The sequence below is a fragment of the Cygnus atratus genome, chromosome 15 (genome assembly GCF_013377495.2).
Source record: "Cygnus atratus isolate AKBS03 ecotype Queensland, Australia chromosome 15, CAtr_DNAZoo_HiC_assembly, whole genome shotgun sequence".
NCBI classification, from domain to species: domain Eukaryota; kingdom Metazoa; phylum Chordata; class Aves; order Anseriformes; family Anatidae; genus Cygnus; species Cygnus atratus.
Genome location: NC_066376.1, coordinates 1,966,925 through 1,989,183, shown reverse-complemented (window position 1 = coordinate 1,989,183; position 22,259 = coordinate 1,966,925). Strand labels below are relative to the sequence as shown.

At 54.8% G+C, this 22,259-nt stretch overlaps 1 protein-coding gene across 3 annotated transcripts in view; it reads left to right on the top strand.

The window, feature by feature from the left end:
- Positions 1–5,816, top strand: part of LMF1 (lipase maturation factor 1) — a 193,459-nt gene extending 187,643 nt beyond the window's left edge. For all 3 annotated transcript variants that reach the window (XM_035563396.2, XM_050713893.1, XM_050713892.1), the window contains one exon: positions 5,158–5,816. In XM_035563396.2, coding sequence (XP_035419289.1) covers positions 5,158–5,332 — 175 coding nt within the window. In that variant the 3' untranslated portion in view covers positions 5,333–5,816. The remainder of the gene's footprint in view (positions 1–5,157) is intronic.
- Positions 5,817–22,259: the final 16,443 nt, after the last annotated feature.

Genomic DNA, 22,259 nt, shown 5'->3' with positions numbered 1-22,259 from the left:
GATCTCGGCAGGGCCAGGGCCAGCTCGTGTTTGCTCCATCCCCTGCCACCTGCCGCATACCAACCATTAACCCCTGCTGAAGGTAATGCCTGGCAGTGCTGTAAGCCGTGGGGATATCCACGTTTCTTTCCCACCAGGTTTGCTCTGCTGTCACTGTAGACACAGCCTCTGAGCATCAGTTTTCGACCTGTCAAATGGAGTGAAAAAAATTGTTGCCCTCTCCTGAGAGAGTTTTGAGGATGAGTTGCCCAAGAGATGCTCTGGCTCTGCAGGGCCAGACCTCACAAGAGCCTTGGAGAAAAAGAGGTCAGTGACATGGAAAAAAAACAACCCATAGAACTACCCTCATTCTGCAGTGATTCGTGGGCCAAAGATGAATTTATGGTCGCTGCTGCTAGCGGCGCTGGAATAAGCAAGAAAAGCCATGATGGAAGCTCTGCTAATTTAATGAATTTGTACTTTCCACTGCCACTTGCTCTCTGATTTACAATGGAGTGGGGAACCTCGAGATAAAAAAAAAAAAAAACACACATTGAAAAGACGACTCGTGTTTTGGTTTCTTTCTTCCCTCTCCCACCCCGGCTCGCCCTGTCAGGCCATTAATTCTAACAGAAAACACCGGGTCTGGTTTTTTCCCTCGAACCCCTCAGCTGTTGCAGGGAGACAGCTGCACCCTCTGGAACTAATTACAGCTGTCTGGGAGATTTAGCCCTCCATCGCAACAACTCCAATATTGCTGCTAATTTTTAACACGTACAGTTGGAAGATGTCATAATAGGCTGATATATGATCGAATCTTAAAAGTGCTACAGCGCAGCTGCTACCGGGCATCTGGTGGGATGAATATATTGATTTAAAAAATAACGCTGATTATTTTTAGCTTCCCTGGCCTCCCCAAGGCTGCAGTCTTGCCCGATGCGGGCGGTGATGGAGGGTGCGTGCATCCCCAGGGGGGCGGTGGCACACGTGTCCCCACGTTGTGCCACGTGGGGCTGGCAGGACCGTCTGCACGGCGCGTGGTCCTGTCCCTCCCCGCCATCCGCACCGAGATCCACAGCTGCCTTGTGGCTCCTCCAGGCACTGCCACCATGGCTGGGAGGAGCTGGCAAAGGGACGCCTGTGTCCCTCGTCCTGCGTCCCATCAGAGGCTGTTGTTGTAGCGAAGGTGGTTTTCTATCTCCTGGAGGAGAAACGTCTGGCTCGCTTTATCTGACCGAATCCTGTTTCTTGCTTCTCAAGTAATTGTTTTGCTTTCGTGTGTCTCATAAGGGACCTAACCTGGATGTTGCTGGTTCAGCTGGATGCTTCCTCCAGGCTGGTCCCCACCTGGCTGTGGCAGTTGTACCCGCTGCGTCCCGCTGGGTCAGGGAGAGCTCCTAGCTTTTGTTCACTCAATAAATCCTGGGAAACTGCTTGCAGCAAGGAATGGCTTTCCTGACCTTCCTGACTGTCTCTGAAACATGAGCATTGTTCGTCCTTCTCCTGGTGTGAGGGATCACCCGTGATGTTAGTCTCCGTTTAACGTAGATGAAGTAGCTTGCTCGTGACCTTCCTCAAGATGCTCACATTTCCCTAGAGCAGCAAGCCAGGTTCCTGCATGCTGGCAGTTTCCAGCAGCCAGAGGAGCCTCAGGGACCTTTGGATCCCTTCCACCACCCAGAAGGTCTTTGCGTGAGCCCCAAGATTGTGAAAAACACAAGCCGTTTTCGATAAGGCAAGCTGCAGCCTGTAGCAGTCTCTCGGTCCGCAGGCAGCCACGTCTCTGTGGGTCCCACCTGAGTTACGAGCTGTCCAGGTCTCTGAGCGATGCTCGTAAACTCCGTGAGCCCTGCCGGGACGGGCTGCAGGACATTCTGCTCCAGACACCTTTGTACGGGGGCACGCTCGCTCCCCCATGGGACAAGGAGGGAGCAGGTACAGCGAGCTCGCGCCAGGAGAGGTTGCAAACCCTATAACTTTGGAAGCGAGGTACCCTGGTAGATTATAAATGCTGGGATAGCTTGTAAACTCTATGAGCCCTGAAATGAAGGGCTCCAGTGAGTATTAAATTCAGAAACTTACATCAGAGAGGCTCGGAAGGCGAGATTCACGGAGGTCACAAATTTTCCGTTTCCCCCGTAGCCTCCAGCCCTGGGAAGGCACAGAGAGGCCGGGCAGTGGTGGCTCTGCAGTGCCCTCCTCGTGTTTTGGTGCATTTCCGCTGCAGTTGCTCAGCTTTCACACATGGGGTGAGTGGTTCAGAGCCCGGCAGAGCTCAGCACCACGAACCACACAGCCCAGTAGCTGTGCAGGTCCCTCCCGCACGGGGCTCAGACCTCGCATCCCAGCAGCACAGGTGGGACGGGGCTGGGACAGGAGGGTCGCTCGGGTTAGAGACGGGGGGCTCAGGGGGACCTCTCAGGTTTACTTGGACTCTAAACATAAGGCCTTGAAGCATGCTCAGATAGAAAGGCAAACTTTTTGCCACAAAAATGCAGCTTCAGTTGCGTGTGGTTGCTTTAATGCTCACACGGTTCTAGTTTTACATGCCGATCCCTTTGATAGCAAACATTTTAATAGACAAAGAACATATGGGAAAAATCATACCAAATCAGATGATAGATATCATTTAATCTGGGCAGGCAAGCCCAGTCGAAAGGGACAAGGAGCTTTTCATTCCATGGGGTTACTGGGCAGTGCTTGGGTAGGGGAAGGCACTTTAGGGGCTGAGCAGAGTCCTGGGGTCTCCAAGCTCTGCCCAGGGCACTCAGAGAAGTTCTCTGCTCTCCGTGCTGTGCATCCCCAACAAGCAAATGGGGCCCTTGCCAGTCAGGGCTTGCAGGTAGCTCCTTTGGGCATCCTGCTGGTTTTGTATCGTGGGTGTGCGTGGACACTGGAGCACCTGGGCAGTGAATAAAAGTTCCAAAAGTCCCAGTGGGGCAGGTGGATCTGCAGGAACTGATGTAAAATCAGCCAGAGGCTCAGCCACGTGCGTCCCGTTACCAGGCTGCTTTTATCAGTTGGCTCCATGTCCCCTTCCCCATGTGTCCTGTGCCAGCAGCACAGGGGCTTCTATTTCGAAGCCATTTCCCAGGTTTCAGGGAGGAGCTGGTTGTGTGGGTTGCTTCCCTGGTTGGTGCTGGGAGCTCCGGATAAGGGCAGCCAAAGGTCTGCTACTTGTCCCTCTCTAGGCATCCAGAGCTGTCTGGATGAAGCTTTTGGGGTGGTGGATTTGTTCTGTGAATTCAGGAAAGCAATCAAGCAGCACAGCTTTTAAACCTCCTATCTCGGGCGGGAGCCTGCAGGCTGCCCAGACCCGCATAAACCGTGCTGCTCAGTAGTGCTCTAATTATGAACAGGAAATTTTGTGCTCCTGCGAAGTAAACACTGTGGGAGTAACACTTCAGCCCCCGTTTGACTTTTACCAGCCACAGAAAAGCAAGGAGAGAGGGTATAAAACTGGCCCTGGCGGCAGGGAAGCCGGCAGCTGCAGGGCAGGGTTTGCAGTGCTGAGATGCAGGTGGCCCCGAGCTGCGGGGGGCTCTCGGGCAGCATCCTCAGGACCCCAACCCTCTGGTGCCTGGATGCTGGACAGGGCTGGGGGACAGAGGAGCAGCCAGGGCCCCCCGGTGTCTGCCCCATCTGCAGCAGGGAAGTGGCTCCTGCTCTCTGGGCCGCTCTGTGGATCAGATTCCTCGGGCTCCTTTTCCCGGCACCTAACTGAGATCTCCCAGGCTGTCATCAACACCCCTTAGTTCTTGTTCCAGCCACAGTTATGGGATCAGTCCCTTTTTCTGTTTGCCTTTTGTGTATTTGAGGACTGTTACCAGCCCCCGTTCAGCCGGCAGCAAGGTGGGGTGCCAGGGAGTGTATGGCATTGGAGGACGATGTTTAAATGAGAGTCCACGTGCGTTAGTCTGGGCTCCCTTGGGTCACCCTGTTCTCCTGAGAGGGGGGTGAAACCCCGAGGCGTTTGCTCTGCTTTCCTTGCAGCTAGGAGACAATCCCAACAGGGCTTGCAGTCTGTGGCGGTGAGGCAGCAGCCTCCTTCATGTCTTTTGTTAGCAGAATCGTTCCCGTAGTGCTCATCTGGGTCCCCGTCAGGATTTAAATTGAGATGTCAAGATGTGCTTACAGCAGACCTTTTAATTGGGCTGCAGTTTTATCAGCCGTCTGCCATCTCTCCTGCTTCCCGTGTGAGTGCGTTACAAAGGTGAGTGCTAGTGGCAGCCGTACAGGAGTCGTCCCTAATTATTTTAGCAGTAGGAGCCAACTCGTCGGCGTCCCGAGGTGCAGCCCTGGGAGCGAGCAGCTGCGCGAGCGTGGTGCCCTGCTCAGTAGCAGGGTTTGTATTTTAGTAGTGAAGCAAAGCAGCCTTAAATGAGCATTGACATGACTTTGACATTTTTATATTGTGGGTTATTTTATGAACTTATCCAGCAAATGCGGCGATGCACTCTGCAAGCAGGGACCCCAACGCTGAAGGACCGGGGTGTTACTCCTGCTCTTGTCAGCATGCCCTACATCAAGCGGGACCAAACCTCCCGAACCGAGCGGCATGTTTAGCCTCCGAACGTGTTTCGCGAGGCTGATGAATGCTTCTTTCTGCACTGTTTTAAAATCTCCTTTTCTGTCAACTCCCAGGGCGGCCAGAAAACAGATGCGCTCGGAGCCCCGCTAATAAGCGGCGGAGCGAAGGGAACAGCCGCCGGCTGGGGCAGTGGGGCACAGGGGGAGCTGGGGTCGGTCTGTGCACCCACAAGTGTCCTGGGCAGAAATACTCTGTAGTGCTCTCAGGAAAGGGAAAAAAAAAAAAAAAAAAACTTTTGTGCTTTATTATTCTTCTTGCAGCTAGGTTGTAGAGGGTGTGGGGGACAGTGCGGTGGTGCATAGTGCACGAGGTGATGGTGGTGTGCCATAAGGGTCTCCTGCCTCACGCATCGCTCCTGAACGGCATTCAGAGGAGCCAGGAAGGCTCCAGCAGTGACAGCCAGCACCGCTGCTGGTGGCACAGGGGCTGGGGCTGGACGGGGCAATGGGGAGGGCGAGGCTGCTGAGCATGCTGCAGCTCATTGCTCTGGTTCCTGTGCGCTACAGATAGGGTCCGACTCCGTCCTGCAGGGCGAGGAGCCCAGCGCCGGTCCCCTCCTGACCACCCTGTGCTTTGTTTCTCCAAAGGTGGATCCGAGGGGAACACTTCAAGTACAAATTCAGCCGACCTGGGGGAACGCACGCCGGTGAGGGGAAGTGGTGGATTCGGAAGAGGATCGGCGCCTACTTCCCCCCGGTCAACCTCCAGGGCCTGAAGAAGTTTTACGAAGACAGGAGTTGGCCGTACCCCGTGCGGGACTGATGGAGCCAGGTCAAGAGAGACTGGCTGGGGAAGAGCGAGAGCCGTCAGCTCCCTTATAAAGCACACTTCTTGCCTCCCTCTGTATTTTTTTACAAATCTTTGTTTACACATATTTTACAGTAGGTTCCCAGCCAACCTGTCCACCTGCTGTTGTGGTCTGGTTTTTCTCATCTTTCTGTTTCTGTCTGTTTGTCTTTCTCTTCATAGCCTTGCCTGATGATTGATTTCTTTTGTCAGGCTGCTCCATTAGAAAATCATCAGCTCTAGAGTCAAGAAAAAGGTGAACAAATACAGAGTCAAGTTAATATGTCCAATTTGGCACATTCCGGATTTGTAACAAGTATTTGTGAAGAGGGTTTTTACAGCTCTGCTGATGCTGGAATTTCACTTTATTAGATGAAAGTTTACAGGTAAAAGTCGAAATGGACCAAAAATTATGAAATGTACTTTTGGGGGGAAAGGTTCGGTAAAGTCAAAGCTCCTTTCCCTTTCTCACTGCTGTCTACTTTACAAACTCTCAGGGCGACGTTCAAGTCTCCTGCAGATTTAATTCTGTGCCATTTGAGACACTAGCACTGAGGGGGCTCAGCTGAATTTTCTCTGTCCAGCTGAAAGGAGGCTCAGAACACCTTGCTGCTTTCTCTGTCCTTTGCACCAGAGCCCAGTGCTTCTACCTGTCCACCTTCTGTCTTGCTGCTGCTGGAATCAGCTTGCAAAATGGGACGTGAGGTTCAGAAATGTCTGGTCAGTGTTCTGCATCCTGGGCTGTCCGTATCAGTAAGTCTCAGCGGAGTGCAGAAATCCCTGCCCTGCAGTGCAGCACCACTCGTGCCAGCCCGGCCAACTCGCTGAGCCATCAAAGCTGCTTTATTCCCACTATACCTGCCCTTATGCTACCCCCTGCATCGCCCTGGGACGGGCCTGCCCAGAGCCACCTGATTGCAGGGCAGTGACCAGGCTGCACCATGTCCAGAGCTGCTGATCCCTGCAGCGAGCAGGGAGCTGGCTCCGGGGCTGGGGAACCCCCTGAATCCCTCCTTCCCCCTCTTTGCTTCAGCATTGATGCTCAGCATCACCCCACATGGTCCCACCGCGTGGGTGTTGCTCGGTGAGCCCCGATCACAGACACAGGAGGAAAATGAGAACGCGCAGAGCCTGGATGGCTTGGGGAAACGGTGGGCAGCTGGCCCAGGTTGGTGCTAATAACTGATTGCTTGTTTGCACATTTTGCTGCAGACATTTCTTCTTGAAGGGAAAAAAAGTTCAAAGCAACCTGCGTAACGCATAAAATCCCCTTGCCTCGGGGTTGCCCGCAGAAAGCCACGGGTCTGCTGAGGGTCCCAAAATAGCTCATGGTGGAGCTGCCGTGTGGGCTCTGTGCATCGCCGGCACGGCCCCGAGGACAAGCGCAGCCCTGTGCGGCCCCGCGGCGCCCAGCACGCAGCACCCACGCTTCCAGCCACTGCTCGGGGCTCAGCTGGGGACAGGGGCTGCTTTCAGGAGGCGGCTGGAGTCACCGAGTCTGCCGCCGGCCCCACCAAGCTCAAACAGGTTTTGTTTTATCGGGCCCTTGCCTGGCCGCGCAGACGCGCTGGGCTGCTTTTTCCTGTTTGCTTAACCTGGGGTTTTATAACTGGCTCTTTCTCTCGGCCCAGAGCCGCGTGTTTGGAGAGCTGGCGGGGTTTGGTGCCGCGGGTGTCTGTGCTCGGGAGGCGGCGAGCATCCTGCGGGGCACGGCCCCGCGCCCGGGGCAGGAGAGGAGCAGCCGCGGGCCGGTCCCGCTGGGTCCCTGCGGTGCCGTTGGCCTCAGCCCCCCAGGGGACAGCGGTGCCTTGAGAGCGCACAAAGAGGCTTTCAGCCTTCCAGCTCGCGGTCAGCCCAAGCCACGGGTGAAGGGATGAGCGTTGCTCTGTGCTGGGCCCTGAAATGGGTCGATGCTCGGGGCAGAGACAGCATCCCTCGGTGCCACCAACCGCATGGGGGCTGATGCTGGCCTTGTCCCTGCCCTGTCCCCAGGGCTCATCCGACCAGGGTCTGAGCCTGTCCCCTCCTGGCACGAGATGCTCAGCAGTGTGGCCAGTTGCAGTTTTGAAGGAAAAATCTGAGAAAGCAACCAGCGGGTAAACCTGTCCTACACACCAGCGCGGGGGGGTGACCACACAGGAGGGAGGATGCGGGCACAAACACCGTGTCACACATTCCTCCCCGCCTTCAGACCACGTGTACCAAATGGGCACCACCAAGAGTGTGTTTCTGGAAGGGGATTAAAGAAAGCAGCTCGTGAATAACCACAGAGAGCCTCACTCATCTTGAATTTTTTCCTAAAAACGTTAAAAAAGGAAGCAGCTGCCCCGGTGCAGGCAGCCTGCTGTGGTGTATGCCCTGACATGGGTGCCCGCCCGCTGGGGACACCGCGGCTCCGGGGACTCACCACGATGACTCCGGTGTGTCCTGGCTGTCACACCACTCGTTTGGTGGCCTGAGTGTCTGATCCCCCTCCCACTGAGCCCAGAGGATGGCAGGGGTACCTACAGGATTGTGGGTGCCAAGAGGTGTCCGCCTTTGCCAGAGGTGCTCCAGGCTCAGCATGGCCGAGCCCCATTTGGGCGCAGAGATGAGCCACCCCTGCACTCTCCTCTCCCCGTGCCACCGAGGCCAGCACCAGCTGAGCGTTGCAGCAGGTTGAATCCTGTCCCAGTGACCGCTCGCAGTTGGCACCAGTGAAAGCTGTGGCCATGGAGGCGCACAGCCCCTCGGCTCAGCCACGGCGTGTCTGCAAAACGTTGGTGCTCCCGGGCAGCGGCCGGGCGAGTCCCGCGTGTGAGCTGCGTTGGAACCATGACCAATAGCTTAATTACAGCGCTTGGATCAACTTATAGTGCTCTCTGAACTGTAAATAATGTTTATGACTCAATTGTGTTTTCCTAAATATTTGCCATAGTTCAAAACCGATATTCTTAATGCGTCTTCCTGCAAACAATGGAACATTTTGTTCCCATGACCGTGTGGAAGGACGGGGGTGAGCGCTGCGATGCCGCGTCTCGCTCCCAGCATCTCCCTTCCTGGCGTGGCCGGGGGACAGCAGGCAGGCACTGCCTTTGCTGTGCTCGGGGTGATGGAGGCCTCTCTGTGCCCATCAAGGTCTGCTGTAGTCAAGGGCCCCCCAAAAAGCACCAAGCAGAGGTTAAGGGGCAAAGCTCGGCTGCTGGGGGCTGCCGGTGCAGCTGCTGCCTTGCTCAGCCCTTGGGGATTCAGCGGCGGAGCCTCCCGTGGTGCATCCCTGTCTGCGCGAGCACAGGAGCTGCCGGCACTCACCTCACTGCCAGATGTTATTTGAAACATTTAGTGATTTTTTTTTTTCCCGGTTCTCACACATCTGAAATTCAGCCCTGGGGCCGGATGCTCTCGCGGGGCCATGGGCAGCCCCGGCTGCTGGGCTCTTGGCAGGGTGCTGGGGCGGGGAGCTGGGGGGAGCCCCACGCGGCTCTGTTTGCTCAGGCTTGGCAGGATGACGGAGCCTCCTGTGGATGGGGAACCCGGGGACTTTGCACCTGCAGCCCGTGATGGTTGAGCCTGCCCCATCCCCATCTGCGTCCCGCAAGGGACCGGGCTCCCACCTCATGCATCTCCCCACAAAGCCACCTGAGTTAACTCTCCATTAAAAGCTCCCCCGGCCTCGCTGGCTGCTTCCCATCCACGTTAGGCCCTAATGCAAACAAGCTGTCCGGGGCAGGATCCGTGCCGGTCCCGGTGAGTGACGGTGCGAGGGCGCAGCGGGGCCAGGGGAGCGCGGCCGCATGTCCCGCGGGGACGGAGCCCCTCTGCGCCGCGGCCGCGGGCTGCTCACCGGCAGCTCACGGGGTGCCCCCCCCACACCCCGCTTTAATTAATTTCTTTTGGTTTCCAACCTCTGGGTCAGGGATAATGGAACCCAGACTGTCATTTACATTCCTGTTTGTTGTGCGTTGCACTGCTTAAGCTTTTTTCTTTTCCCCTTTTTTTTAAATCTGAAATTCTCGCTCCACTCTGGAGCGCTGGCTGGAAGATAATATACATTCAAAGGCAGCGAGGAAGGTGCATGCAGGGAATTAAATTAGAAACGTTTCCCTCGGACAAAATTTTTAAAAAGAAAAGGAACAATTATTTTGAGGGGGTTAGGAAATCAGAACCACATTGTGTTATCTGTTGCCTGGAAGTTTTCTTGGAGAGTTTTTTTTTTTTTTTTCTCTGAGCTATGCACTGGACATAAAACTTTGTGGCGTTCCCAAATCAGCGCGCCATAAATCCGTTTGAAAGATAACTCTGTCTGAGGCCTGCTCCTGCCAAGTCCCTCTCCCTTGGATGCTGCTGAGGATGGGAAGGGGACACCCACCGCGCACCAGCCAGGGGGATTAGGGTCTGGATATAAACCACGGCAGCTCGCCCCAAAAAAGGGAACCAGGCTGTTTTCATCCCATACGTAAATGCCTGGTCCTGTTCTGGCTGCTGGAGAACACAAGTTGAATATACACAGGCAGGTGGAATTTAGCTCATCTCTTGTACACAGGGAAAGGCTAAATCAATCCGTACTTGGGTAATTGGGAAAACCCAGCAGTGTGGCTTTCAGAGCAAGCTGAAGGTGTCCACGCCAAGGGGACGGTGGGGTAGGAGGCTGGATCGGTGTCCCCAGGGGGGGCCGAGCTCTTCGTTTGCATCATTGCTCTCCCTGCCATGTGAGGCTTTGGCTTGGACTTTATTGAGTATAAAGTTGCAAGGGCTTTCAAGTTTTTATAGATATCTCCCTGTCTCCAAACCCTGCAGGAGAGCTGTCTTCTGGAGGTAAGATGAAAACGTGCGCCGTGTGTTAACATGCAGCATTTAGCCTCCCACAGGAATTTAAGACAGCTGGAAAATCTTTAATGATGGATTTATATTTTGAAGTTGTTTCCAAACATAGGAAGGGTCGCTGTAAGACAGCTGAGCTTTCTGCAGGGATTAGCAGTAGCAAGGTGATGTTAAATACAAATGCTTTATGCTGCCACCAAAGGCAGGGTGGGTTCTGTCGCAGGGGCACGGGGAGGTTCCTGACTCCATCACCGTCACGCTGCTCCGTGGACCCTTGGAGAACTTCTGCCCCCCCCTCCAAAGCCCCTCAAACTAACACCCTTCCTTTAAAAAAGACCTCCGGGGTTGGTCTAAAAAAAACCTTAGGACTGGGGCAAGAAGTCCTTCCTCTCATCTGATGTTTCATGATTGACCCAGGTCATACTTTGAGACCTTTCTCTGGATAACGGCGTGCATTTGAGCAGCACCTGGGGGCCGTGGCTCTGCAGCGGGGCCGGCAGTGAGTCCTCCCGCGGGATTCACCAGGCAGCCCTGCCCATACCTGGCCTAGCAGCACCATGCACCAGCCAGAGGCCTCCTCGTTCCTGGAGCATTCCTAAGCTGTGGTTGTTTTGTCGTGAAGTAGCCAAGCTTCAGTCTGTGAGTTCCCGTAGATGTCTCGGTGTGCCTTCCCCACTCGGAGCTGCTTTTAGAAGCTGGCTTCGCTTTAACACATATTAAAGGAAAGAGCTTTTTTCCTTCCCAGTAGATTAAGTTTGGCTAAACAATTCAGTGTGAACTGCTGGGCATGAGGCAGAAACCTGTAGGCTAAATTACCCAGCTGCTATAAGTTTAGACCAGCATGGGATGAATTTCAGGATCGTATATTAGTTTTCATTTAATCTGATTATTCTGGGCTGGAGTTCCTGGAGGGTCTTCAGGTTATTGTCAGTCAAAAGAATCTTTAAAAGCTTCCATTTGCACTAAACTTTTCCCATTAGAAGTCTATTTTCATTATGGATCAATTTTTATTTTAATGAAAAAATTATTCCCTCCCCCCCCCTTTTTTTTTTCCAGATGGGTTAAAAACGAAGCAGCGGCGGTTGCTTCACTGCTTTGTGTCAGATGTGCAGCCGGGGGGGGGGACTGGCGAGGTCCAGGCACGGAGGGGTTGGCGGGGTCGTGCCAATCAAAATGCCATTTTCCTCTTCGGGCGAGGATCTGGCGTGGCTGAAGGACCTCGGGCGGGCGAGGCAGAAAACCCAGAGCCCCCCCACGGCCCCCAGGCGGGCAGCCCCATCCCTGCGTGCAGGGCGAGCGGATGCCTCACCGCTTCGTGGAGAGAACCCACTCACGGCTTGCCCTTGGGATTTTAGTTAAAAGAGCAACGTGGAGGTTTCCAGAAATAACCCCCAAACCCGTGCCCTTTGTTTACGCAGGATTTCGCATTGGATGTGCCAGCCCAAACCCTGTGTCCCCGTGCTGCTCCAGCTGGCAGTCCCAGCACTGAGCTGTTTGGGGCCAGCACCGTGCGAGGCTCTGCAGGGACACGCCGCTGTCTCTGTGTCCTGGTGCCTCGTCACTGCCAGGACCACTCAGCCGGGGCACACTTTGCAGGGGGGCAATGGGGAGGAGGGAGCTGTGGAGCCGCACGTCCCAGCCGGGCACCCTGCGGGTCCCCCCTGGTGCTGGGGTTTTCTGCCCCCTCTGCCTCCCGCACCTGGGCAGCCCTGGCTTGCTGGGGACAGCCCCGAGCACGTGGCATTGGCACTGCCAGAGCTGGACTGTGGTTCAGCCGTGCCTCAGTTTCCCTTTGTGAGACAGAGGATGCTTCGTGCTCTCTGCAGAAATAATGCAGATGTAGGTCTGGTTTTGTCTGGGGGGATTTCTGGGCTGCTCTCTTACCAGCAGAGCCTTCCTCCACCCAACCACCCTCTCCAGCTGACAGTCCCCAACTCCCTCGTCCTCCACAGCCTCCCATTTCTTCCTCTGCAGAGCAGGCATTCAGGGGCAGCCCTGCTGCAGCGGGGGGATACTACCCTGCCCTGCCCGTCATTTAGTCGGGGGGCTTTCCCCTCTCCCCCCTCACGAGCCGGCAGCCTGCTTCCTCCGCGGTAGCTGCTCCGGATAGGATTGCACGTTGCTGAGCTTTTCCGTGTAACTGTTGCTGAGACAATTACGTTAAAATCACACCACCTGCAAGCAGTTAGTTAGAATAATAAATAAGTGATAGATTATCAAATAAAGTGTTTGCTTCAGATGAGGTCATCCTAGCACCGTGTCACGGGTCTCGGAGGGTTTGCAGGCTGCTTTCCTGCCGCTGATCAGCTGAATAGCTCTTGTATCAGTCAATAAAAAAACTTGTAGAGATTAAAGAATCAATTAGGCATTAGCCGAAGGGGCAAAAGCATAACCCAAACATGCTGATAAAATCCAGTAGGTGATTATGGGAACGGTTCCTATTTCATTTTACTTTAGGAAGAAATAATTGCTCGTTATAGAGCATGGAGCGGCCTGGCCTGGATACTTTTCCAGCTTTATAGGGAAGCAGGAGGAAATCCCGGTGCTGGGCTGACAAACGCGGAGGCGCACCGTGCGTTAGGGCTCAACGTGTGGTTTTGGTGCGTGCTTTGAGGAACAGCATTTTAGCCCCGAAAAGGGAGATAGGGGAGCTTGAGCTGTTGTTTGCCACAGCCTCACCTGGGGAGATTTCTGCCCCAGCCAGAAAATTGCCTGCTGAAGACAAAAGGCCATGGGCACACATTTGCAAACACATTTCTGGAGCCCGAGCAGCGCTGACGCCCGTCGATGGGCTGCACCCTGCGAGGCACAGGAGCGTTTATATTCACATGCATTGTGCCTGGCAGATGTCTGCTGTTGGTACACGCACAAACTTTGACTAACCAACCAAAATCTGATCAGCTGAAAAAGCATTTAGGGATGCATATATTCCAGCCCTTTCCAATATTTCCCACATGGCCTTCCATTTTCCATCAAAACGCACCCGCAGTGCCAGCTCTGGTCTGGGCAGCTCGTGGGGGGAATCGGGCTGTCTCGCAGCGGGGCTGTGCAATGTCATGTTTTGCTAATTCGTGCTAACATTTATTAAGTGTTAGTCTAGTGCAAAGCCTTACCTCATTCTAGGGCTCTGCGTATCAGCCAAAGATAGGGAGCAAAGGCGTGGGGATCGGCTCCTCAGCCAGGAGCGGGCGTTCACCAGCTGGTGCCCGTGCCACCAGCATCCCCAGAGCAGGCAGAAGCAGGGCGTTGTTTGGGGTGGGTTTATAGGGCTCGTGGATGTGGGGCAGCAGGGGAACAGGGAGAAAAGCCACCTGCAAATGCAGTGAGTTGTGGAAAGCTGCTGTGGAGGAAGACGTCGTGGAGCAGCTGTCCCTGCTGTCCTCACTGGGCTCTGTTGATACCAGTCCATCAGAGAACGATTTCAGATGGAACACCCTGCATGGGTAGCATCATTTCAAGTCATTTCTGCTCTGAACCATTTCCAGAGTGGAAGTGTGGTGCTTTCAAGTGGATTTTGAAGTCATTGCTACCCCACAAGAAGCGTCAGGCTGTTCGCTTCTCCCATCCAGGGCAGCCCTCCATTTGAAGCGGTGCAGCCTCCCGGGCAGGGGCTGCTCTGCCCTCCTTCTCTGCCCTCCCCTGCTCTTCCAGGATCTTACTTCACATGGCCCTGGGTTTCACGCCGCAGGAATCCCCGAGGAACCCAGCTGGCTGCCTGCCCAACCACCCTGCTCTCCCAGCACATGTGAGCATGGGGACAGACAGTGAGGCTGTCACATTTCGTCCCTCCGCATACCTGTGTGGGCAGGTGAGCTGGGGAATTTGTTTTTCCTTTTTTTTTTTTTTTTCCCTTTTTTTACAATCCATATACCACCAGGCCATGCTGTGGCTGCAGGCAGATTGCTTTGGGTCACTTTGTTTTAGGCACATGGCGGAGTTTATCCCAGCTTGGTTGGGGAGGTTGGGGCAGAGCTGTGCCATGGGGCACGTGCACGAGGCTAGGGCATTGCCTGGCCTGCATTTTTTCTACATTCACAAAATAAATAAAGCCCGGAGCTGCAGGGCTGGCTCCCCGGCCGGTGCAATGCCGTGCGGCTCGTGCTGGAGCTCGTCTTGCCCAGCTGCAAGGCGGCCGCTGCCGCCCGGGGTTGGGTTTCCAATGCAGGGGAAAAAAGAGCCCGATCCTCGCTCGGGGGCTGCGCGGCTAATCCCCTGTTTATTCTCCGTCTAGCCCAGACGCCCACGCTGTCCTGAGCTTTTGTTTTCCTTAACAAGGTCCAGAGTAAAAAGATACCTCTGCGGCAGCTGCCTGCCGCTCCTGGGGCCGGCGCTGCTCTGCCTGGCCGCAACGCTGAGCTTTTATTTCACCTACGGTGCTGCACGGACAGCGAATGTAGTGCAGGAAGGCTCTGTGGCTGCTGACCGTACGTATACTGCGTGAGCAATCCCGTGTGCTGCCCCAGAGCTGGTGCATTTCAGTGGTAAATTGATCTTTGTCTCCTGGGGCAACTTACAGGGCCAACTGCTGTTCTGGAGCTGGGGAAAGTGGGGCGTAAGTGGGAAAGTGGGACCTCCACACTGCAGCTTATAGACCCCGTTACGCTGCCAATAAAGTGCTGAAAGATGCAGAACTCTAATAATAATAATAATAATAATAATAATAAAAACTAATAGTGCTGACATCCTAAGGGAGATAAAAATACTTTGGAAATAAAATCAATAAGTGTTCTTATCTCCTGGAGTAAAGTAACTGTTTAAAAAGCTGAGATGGTTTTGAAACCTTTAAATAAATTCAGAGGGGACTGAATGAATTTAAATGACTTCAGTCTCTGAGATGGTTTTGCAAGACTCAGCCCCGGATGCTGTGCGAGGGCCCTGGGCACTGTGTCCCACAGGTACCCCCCTGCTTCAACACAAAACGTGCCCATAGCCTACGTGTCAGAGCCACCCAATGCCACCCAGCAGGGCAGCAGGGGGACATTTCAAATAGGTGTTTTCCAAAGAATTATTTGCTGGGAGGGTGTTTTCTGCAGCTATGCTGGGCACCGCGCTGGGCTCACAGCACCTTCCTGACAGCCCTGCTCACGGGGCAGCGCATCGGCCACCGGGGCTTGCTTCTTGAACTGGAACCAGAGGCCACGAGCAGACGCTGGAAAAGCCAGAAATGAAATCAGAAGGATTCCCATCCTTGAGAAAGTGGCTGCTTTTCATAAGCAGCTTCTCCCTGTCTCCAGGAAGGCCTTTGGTGAGCCCACGCCGTGCGAGCCCTCTACAAACCAGCCCATCTGTGGGGCTGGAGGTGCCCGTCGCAAGGCCAGCGCGGACAGCTGGGTCGGCTCCTTGGGAGACCCCAGCACCCCTTCCCGCTCACTCCTCTCCTCTCATTAATTGCGTTTTCTGTCCCTTTGTGGCACGGGCGCGGCAGCTCGAGCGTGCAGCTGTGCACCCGGCGCGGAGCAGCCATCTGCAGCGCCCGCGCCCGCCCTGGAAGAAAGCCTCGCAGCTGCGCTCGCCTGGTACCGGCGGTACCCGGACGAGGTCATTCATCACCAGGAGCCCGGGCAAGGAAGCTTGGCAGGGAAGAGGAGGACAGCAACCACAGGAGGCAAATTTTAAAAATACCGTGCGGACGGCAGTTGTTGTATCCGCAGCCTGAGCTCGTTTCCTCTCGCCGTTCGAGACGGGCAGCGATGCTCCCCGCCGGGGCTGGAAGCGCCCTTTGTGTCCTGCCTGGGATGGAGCAGCCCCGGCGTGACTCCGTGGAGGAGCAATGAGCCAGGGCCGGGGCCAGCTCTGCCCCGAGAGGTGGCAGTGGGTGGTGGGATGGGTGTCCCCTCCCTGTGCAGCGTGAGAAGCGTGGAAATGGGGAATGAACAGCTCGGTCCCAAGGGCAGCACGTTGGGTTATGCTGGGAGGGTGCCTTCCGTGGTGCCCTCACTGAGATCTTTCCTTGCTGCCTTGCCCCAGTCTCTAGACAAACATGCACTAACAGGAGAGAGCAAAACGTGTGAGCTGAGCCCCGCAGGTACTTAGGTGCACCAGCCCCACTGGCTCTGGCTGTGTGAAACGCTGTGGAAGGCTCCAAGCCCTGTGGCTCTCCTGCAGCAGCTGCAGGTCCCCCCCCCAGCACCCGTTAGCAGCAGGGCTGGCTGGGGGAGCGACACGGCGATGAGCCGAGGTCCTGGGCTGGGGAACTCATGGCCACCCCCTGGGCTTCCTCCCTGGCCACTGCTCGGCCTAGCACGGGGAGTCTGCAGACACCCAACGGTGACGCCCACCGCAGCTCTGATGCTGCTTCTGGTCTTCTTGGCCCCCAGGTCACTGAAGAGGAGGGTGGGTATCAGGAGCTGCGTGAGAGCCGTGAGTGACCACCCCGAAACAGCATCTGCAGGACCCTGATGCGCTGCGATGGACACAGGGTGCCACTGCTGGACCCTTTGGTGATGATGGCTTCACTTGGGTAAAACAGAACACGGGCACCTTCCCGGCAGAAAGAGGTGAGACAGGGGGAGCACGGTGTTTGTCCCTAAGGGGGACCAGGGGACGGGATGCACAGGGGCAGCCGCGGAGCAGAGAGAGCAGCGAGACCTTGTCCTGCAATGCGCATCACAACTGGTTGTCTCTCTGTGGGATGCCCTGTCTTTCCTGTTTACTTGTTATTTTGGAAATGGAACAATAAATAATTTATCGCTGATCGGTTGGCACGCATCCAACTTGTCAGTTAAGTTGATTTTAACTGGCCAAGTGTCAGGGCAAAAGGCCAGGAACGCTGTGTTAGGGAACAGTCAACAGCACAATTATAAGATTAACACCTTGTTTAGTGGTCAGATACTGTCGAGTGGTAAAAGATTGCTCCGGTTCGTCTCTATAGAGCATCGCTCACAAATTACCTTATTAAGCAGGATCTTGCTCACGGTCGGCTCCCTGCACCTGTGTCCTCAGATATTTCCATTCATGCTGGAGAGGAGGCCAGCACTGCCGGGGCCGCTGGGGGCTGCGCAGCTGCGGCAGCATTATTCGCTCTTAGCATATTTGCATATCAATCAGACCCTGATTAATATTTAAAGAGCCAGCTGTCCGAGCCACCTATGAAAGAAAAAAAGCTCTGTTAGTGTTTTATCTATTTATTTTTTTTAGGGATAACACTTACTGCCCTTTATCAAGTACGCTTCATTTTTAACCCCCCTATTCTTTTTATTTAAAAAAAAAAAAATGCCAGGGGGGGGAAAAAAATATATGAAACGCCATTAAGGAGTTATCAGTGAATTAGTTGTGCTGCTCTCAATGCGTCTCAGTGCCTTTGTGCCGCGGCTGCAGCTGCATGGCGCAGGTTTGCAGGGGCCGCGGGGCCGGCGAGCGCCCATGGGAACTGCGGCTGGGGGCAGCTCCGGGCAAGCGCGGGGGCTCGACAGCGGGTGGCAGGGCAGGGGCTGCCTCGCCTTGCCGGGTCCTTTTCTCACCCCGGGTTCCCCTCATTGCCGTGGCAGAGCCATCGCTAGCGTCGCCGTGCCCCAGTTCTCCTTGCCTGCGGGCACCCAAAATGCTCCCACCAGCTGGGGGCTTGTTGGGGTGGGCTGGGGGCTCACATGGGGTGGGTTGGGGGCTCATTGGGTTGGGTTGGGGGCACGGAGCCGTCCTCTTCGTGCCATGTGCACCTCGTGGTCACCGGGGCCGGGTGGCCGATGGCAGCCGGTGCGGGCACGGTGAGCGCGGTGACGGGCGCTGGTTTGCGCCCCACCAAAAGTCGGCTACGGGAAAGGAGCGGGACACAAAGGAATGGCTCGAGCAGGCTAATCAACTGAAATGCCAGCGAAAAACTGAGGCTTGGTATTTTCTGTGCCTTCTCAGCGCTGTTAATCGTCAGGCCTTTTGTTTCCCTGCTTAAAAAGCTGTCATTTTAATAGGCTATTCTCTTGCCATTTTTTTCCTTGCGCATTTGTCAATAATCCTCAAACAGCGGAAGCTTTGTTATCCCAACTAATTGGAGTCAAGTAGGGCTCTGATAAAAGATTTTTCGCGACCGAGCCCTGGGAAAAATGCAAAAGGATTTTAATTTTCAATAAAATATGCAGATAAGTAGAAATTAGCAGTGGGGAAGGGGGTCTGGAGGCTGCGTGAATAATGGTGCCGCTCAGATGGTCGCGGCTTGAGGGACTTAATGAGGACTTCAGCGGGTTGTTTGCATTGCTGTTGGCTCTGCGGGGCAGGCAGGGACCGGGGGGGTCAGCACATGGACCCCATCACGATGGCAGCGTCCCCCCGCACCTGCCTGGCTATCACCACCCTCCTGCCTGCGCTTTCCAAGGGAAATGGACGGCTCGGGTACTTCTTTATTTTTTTTTATCAGTATTTTTTGCAGAGATGGAGCTTACCTGGCAGGTTGCATCCAACTGCAGCTGGTGTAGAAATATTTCAGGTCGTGCTTTGTTATTTTCGCACACGAATGAGGGAAATTGGGGCCTCTCTTAGGACGGCATCGCTGCAGCACATGTGCAGCTCCCAGTACAGGCATGCGTTCGGCCGTGGCCGTTTCCCACCGCAGGCACAGGCTTTGGTTGGGACGCACGGGGGCTCGCTGCGTGCTGCCTCCCCCCCCCGGCATGCACCGTGCAGGAGCTCCGTCCTGCCTTTCCCAGCAGCTCAGAGCACTTTTTAGGACGATTTGGCACAACTAATGCCTCCCAGCAGATGCGCCCCATCCCGCTGGGATGTGCTCAGCCCGGGGCAGGAGGCAGCCGCACGCAGCCGCCGGGGAGAGCAGGACGGAGCCGGTGGCCCCGTGGCTGGCTGAGGACGCGGGGAGCAGCCCCCCCGCTGCCAGCAGCCCACGTGGGGGGCTCGCAGAGGGCCCTGGGGGGAGCACAGCTGAGCCGTCACCTGTTGGAGCTCAGACGGCCGCAGCTGCGCCCGGCCGCTTTGAACCCGCTGGATTAGGCAGACAAGAGTGCCCCGCACGCACTTGTGCTCCGCATGCCAATGCCTTCCTCCTCCTCCTCCTCCTCCTCCCAGCACCAGCACACTCCTGGAGCTGGCGCACGCCTGCAGCCTCCCCGACCCAAAGTCTCATCTGTGTTGGAGCAGCAGAGGTGTGTGTAATTCAGATGATTTCACAAAATGCACTGTGCCTAGGGAGCACATCATGCAGACATCGCGTCCAGTGTCCGCATCGAGCCTCTCTTTTGTTTTTTGGCCCCAAAGTGAGCAAAACGTGGTGTTTCCAGGAAAGGCTGATGGCTCAGCTGGCCGGGAGCCCACCGCCACTGTCTGCGTGGTATGTAGGTAAAATCATGGGAAATCTGGGAGAAAGAAAAAAAAAATATATTTTAACTTTGGGAGAGCCAGCATGTAGCCACAGCCCAGTGCTCAACTGCAATTTTTCACTTCTTTCCCATCACCTTCCCACCCCTGTTGTGGTGGGACTCACACGACATCTGCACCCTCCTTCCTCTGTTTTGCCTTGCCCTCCTCCACCAGACACCCAAAACCCCCGAGGCGGGCCAATTCTGCCCTTGGCCAACAGCAGCCCAAGTGCCCTGACGGAGCTCAGCACAGCTTTATGGGGACACAGAGGCCACCAGCACAGCTTTGCTGCCCCGGCCATGCCCCACAGCTCCCCACGGGCTGCCTGTCCTCGGCAGGGGGCTGGGAGCTGTTCCCCCCTTCCCATTCCCTGGTTGAACGTTGCGGTGCTGCTCGAGCTTCGGACAAACCCAAAGCCCATGAGGTCGGTGGAAGCGGGTCTCAGGATGGCCTCGGTCCCCAGGTGTGTTGCTCAGGATTTGCCCTCTGCCAGTAAAAGCAGAGAGGGATCGGTTTGGTCTGGGTTGCTGGGTTTTTCTGTTTTTCAAGCTTTCTTCCCCGCGCTGTACTTTTAAAATTGACGAGTTTTGCTATCTGTTCCCCACGCTCATGCTTTTGGTCTATTTAAGAGCAAGACTGTAACATTAAGGTGATTTATAGCAAGCTCTGGAGTGGAAGGGCAGAGAGGTGGGTATTTTTTTCCTTTTCCTCAGGTGAAAGAAAACCTCAAATGTTAACTCATGAGACATTACAAGGACTGCTCCTTCAATCCTTGATTTACGAGCTCAAATTTATGAGTTAAAAATTATTATTCCACTCGCATATATTTTTTCCCCTGGCCGTTTTAGTGCTTGTGAAAGGTGAGGGTTTTGACAGCTCCTGGAAACAAAAGCCTTTAATATCTCCCCAAGCGAGGCTCTCCCAGGCAAGAGGAGAGCTGCCAGGAGGACTTTCCCTCGCCGCTGCAGATATTGGTCACTCCAGCCCCAGCTTATCCAAACAGTGCAGAAAGTTTGCATGAGATAAGGCAGGACTAATGAGCAAAGTCTGTTCTTGGTGCCTCCGGGATCATCCTCTGCACCCGGGGAAGATGGGCTGGAGACCACAGCTGGCAGAAGGATGCCCATCGCAGCCCCGCTCCTGGACACCTCCAGGCTTTTTGGCAGGGGATGCGCAGGGCACTCTGCTTTGAAAACTCTTTATGTAGTGCAAGAGCATTTATCTTACAAAGCACTGCGAGATCAACAGAAAGATTCGTCATCTTCCCCATGATGTGGGATGTCTGCAGCCCTCAGCCCAGGTTTAAGGGGATAACCCAGCCCTGCAGCATCGCTGGGAGGTTTAAGGGCACGTTGCTGGCAGGCTGGGGGAGCCCTGCCTGTGTTGCTTACAGCAAGCAGGGAAAACCAGGCGTAGAACTGAGTTTTCAGTAAAGAAGCTGTTTATTTCCAGAGCACCATTCTCACCACACCGCAGCGGCCGGGCTGTGCCAGCTCGCCCTCCTCCACCCAGGTGGCTGCAGGATTTTTCTGATCACTTTGGTGAAGAACCTACCCCAGCCCTGACAGACACCAGCGTCTTGGGCTAACCTAAGCTGGCAGCAGCCTTTAAAACGTAACATCCGTGAAATACCACGGAGCAAAAAATATCCTCTTTAAAGCAGATGTCGTGCAGTGGCTTAGAGAGCTTGGGGATTAAAACCTTCGTGGTGCTTGGGAAATAGTGCCAGAGCCCCTGCTGCACTTCATTAAAGTACATTTTTGACACAGCTTGCCTTATTCAATAACAATTTAGTTGACCAAAAACTGAATCAAAAGGGACAGACAACTGCGCGGCGTTTTGTTGCATTTTCATTTTCAGCATTTTTTCGTGTCAATTTGCCATCCGCTGCCGCAGCGCTGGAGATGCAGGTCTGCTATCCAAAATGCAGCTCTGCTATCGGAAAGGCAGTTCTGCTGTGCTGGAGGGCAAGCCAGGGCTGTGGCAGAGTGGCAGAGGGCTTGTGTGTCCCCCCAGCCAGCCCCATCTTGGGTCAGCAGGACTTGTCCCATCTGTGGTGGCTGCCTGTCCCAAGGTCACCATGCCGCAGAAAACACTTCTGGTTTTACTGGCCACGAAAATGAAAAGTTGGGGTTTGGGCGGTTTGAGCGCCAGAGCAGAAAGGAAAAGTTGTGCTGACCTTGGCTGCTTCCTGTGGAAATTTCCATTTTGAGTGAAAAGGCATTTTTCTGTTGAAAAACACGCTCTTGGAGAAAAGGAGAAGCATGGCTCGGTCAGCACAGGACCAACACGAAAGGCTGCAGATGTTCCTGGTGCAGATCTATCCCTGAGGACACGTCAAGACCCAGGTGGCTTTATGGACCCCGGGGACCCTGGAAGCCCTGAACATCTCTTCCACCTTATGGAAAGTCATTGCAAGAAGTGAGCCAATTTCAGAGTATGAAATGGCAGTTCACATGGCATCAAGGTGTTTTCATCTCCTTCACCAGCCTGCTCCTACAGTCAGATGTTCTTACCCACAAATTTGATCAAAAAGAAAAAAAAAGAAATCCCAGGTTGAGGATTTGTATTTCAGGTATATGGGGTGATTTTTTTGTCCTTCATGCAGGCAGGGCAGCTGAGGCTTTGCTGGGCATTGGCTGTGCCGTGTTTGAGCCACTTGATTTGGGGAGTGGAATATTTGGGACTATTTGCAAGTTTAATATTTGGGAGAGGACATTGCATGGGCTGAGACTGCAGGCACTTCTCCACGTGAGTCTGTACAGGGCTGATCTGCCCTAGGGTGTGTTTTTTTTGGGTGCAG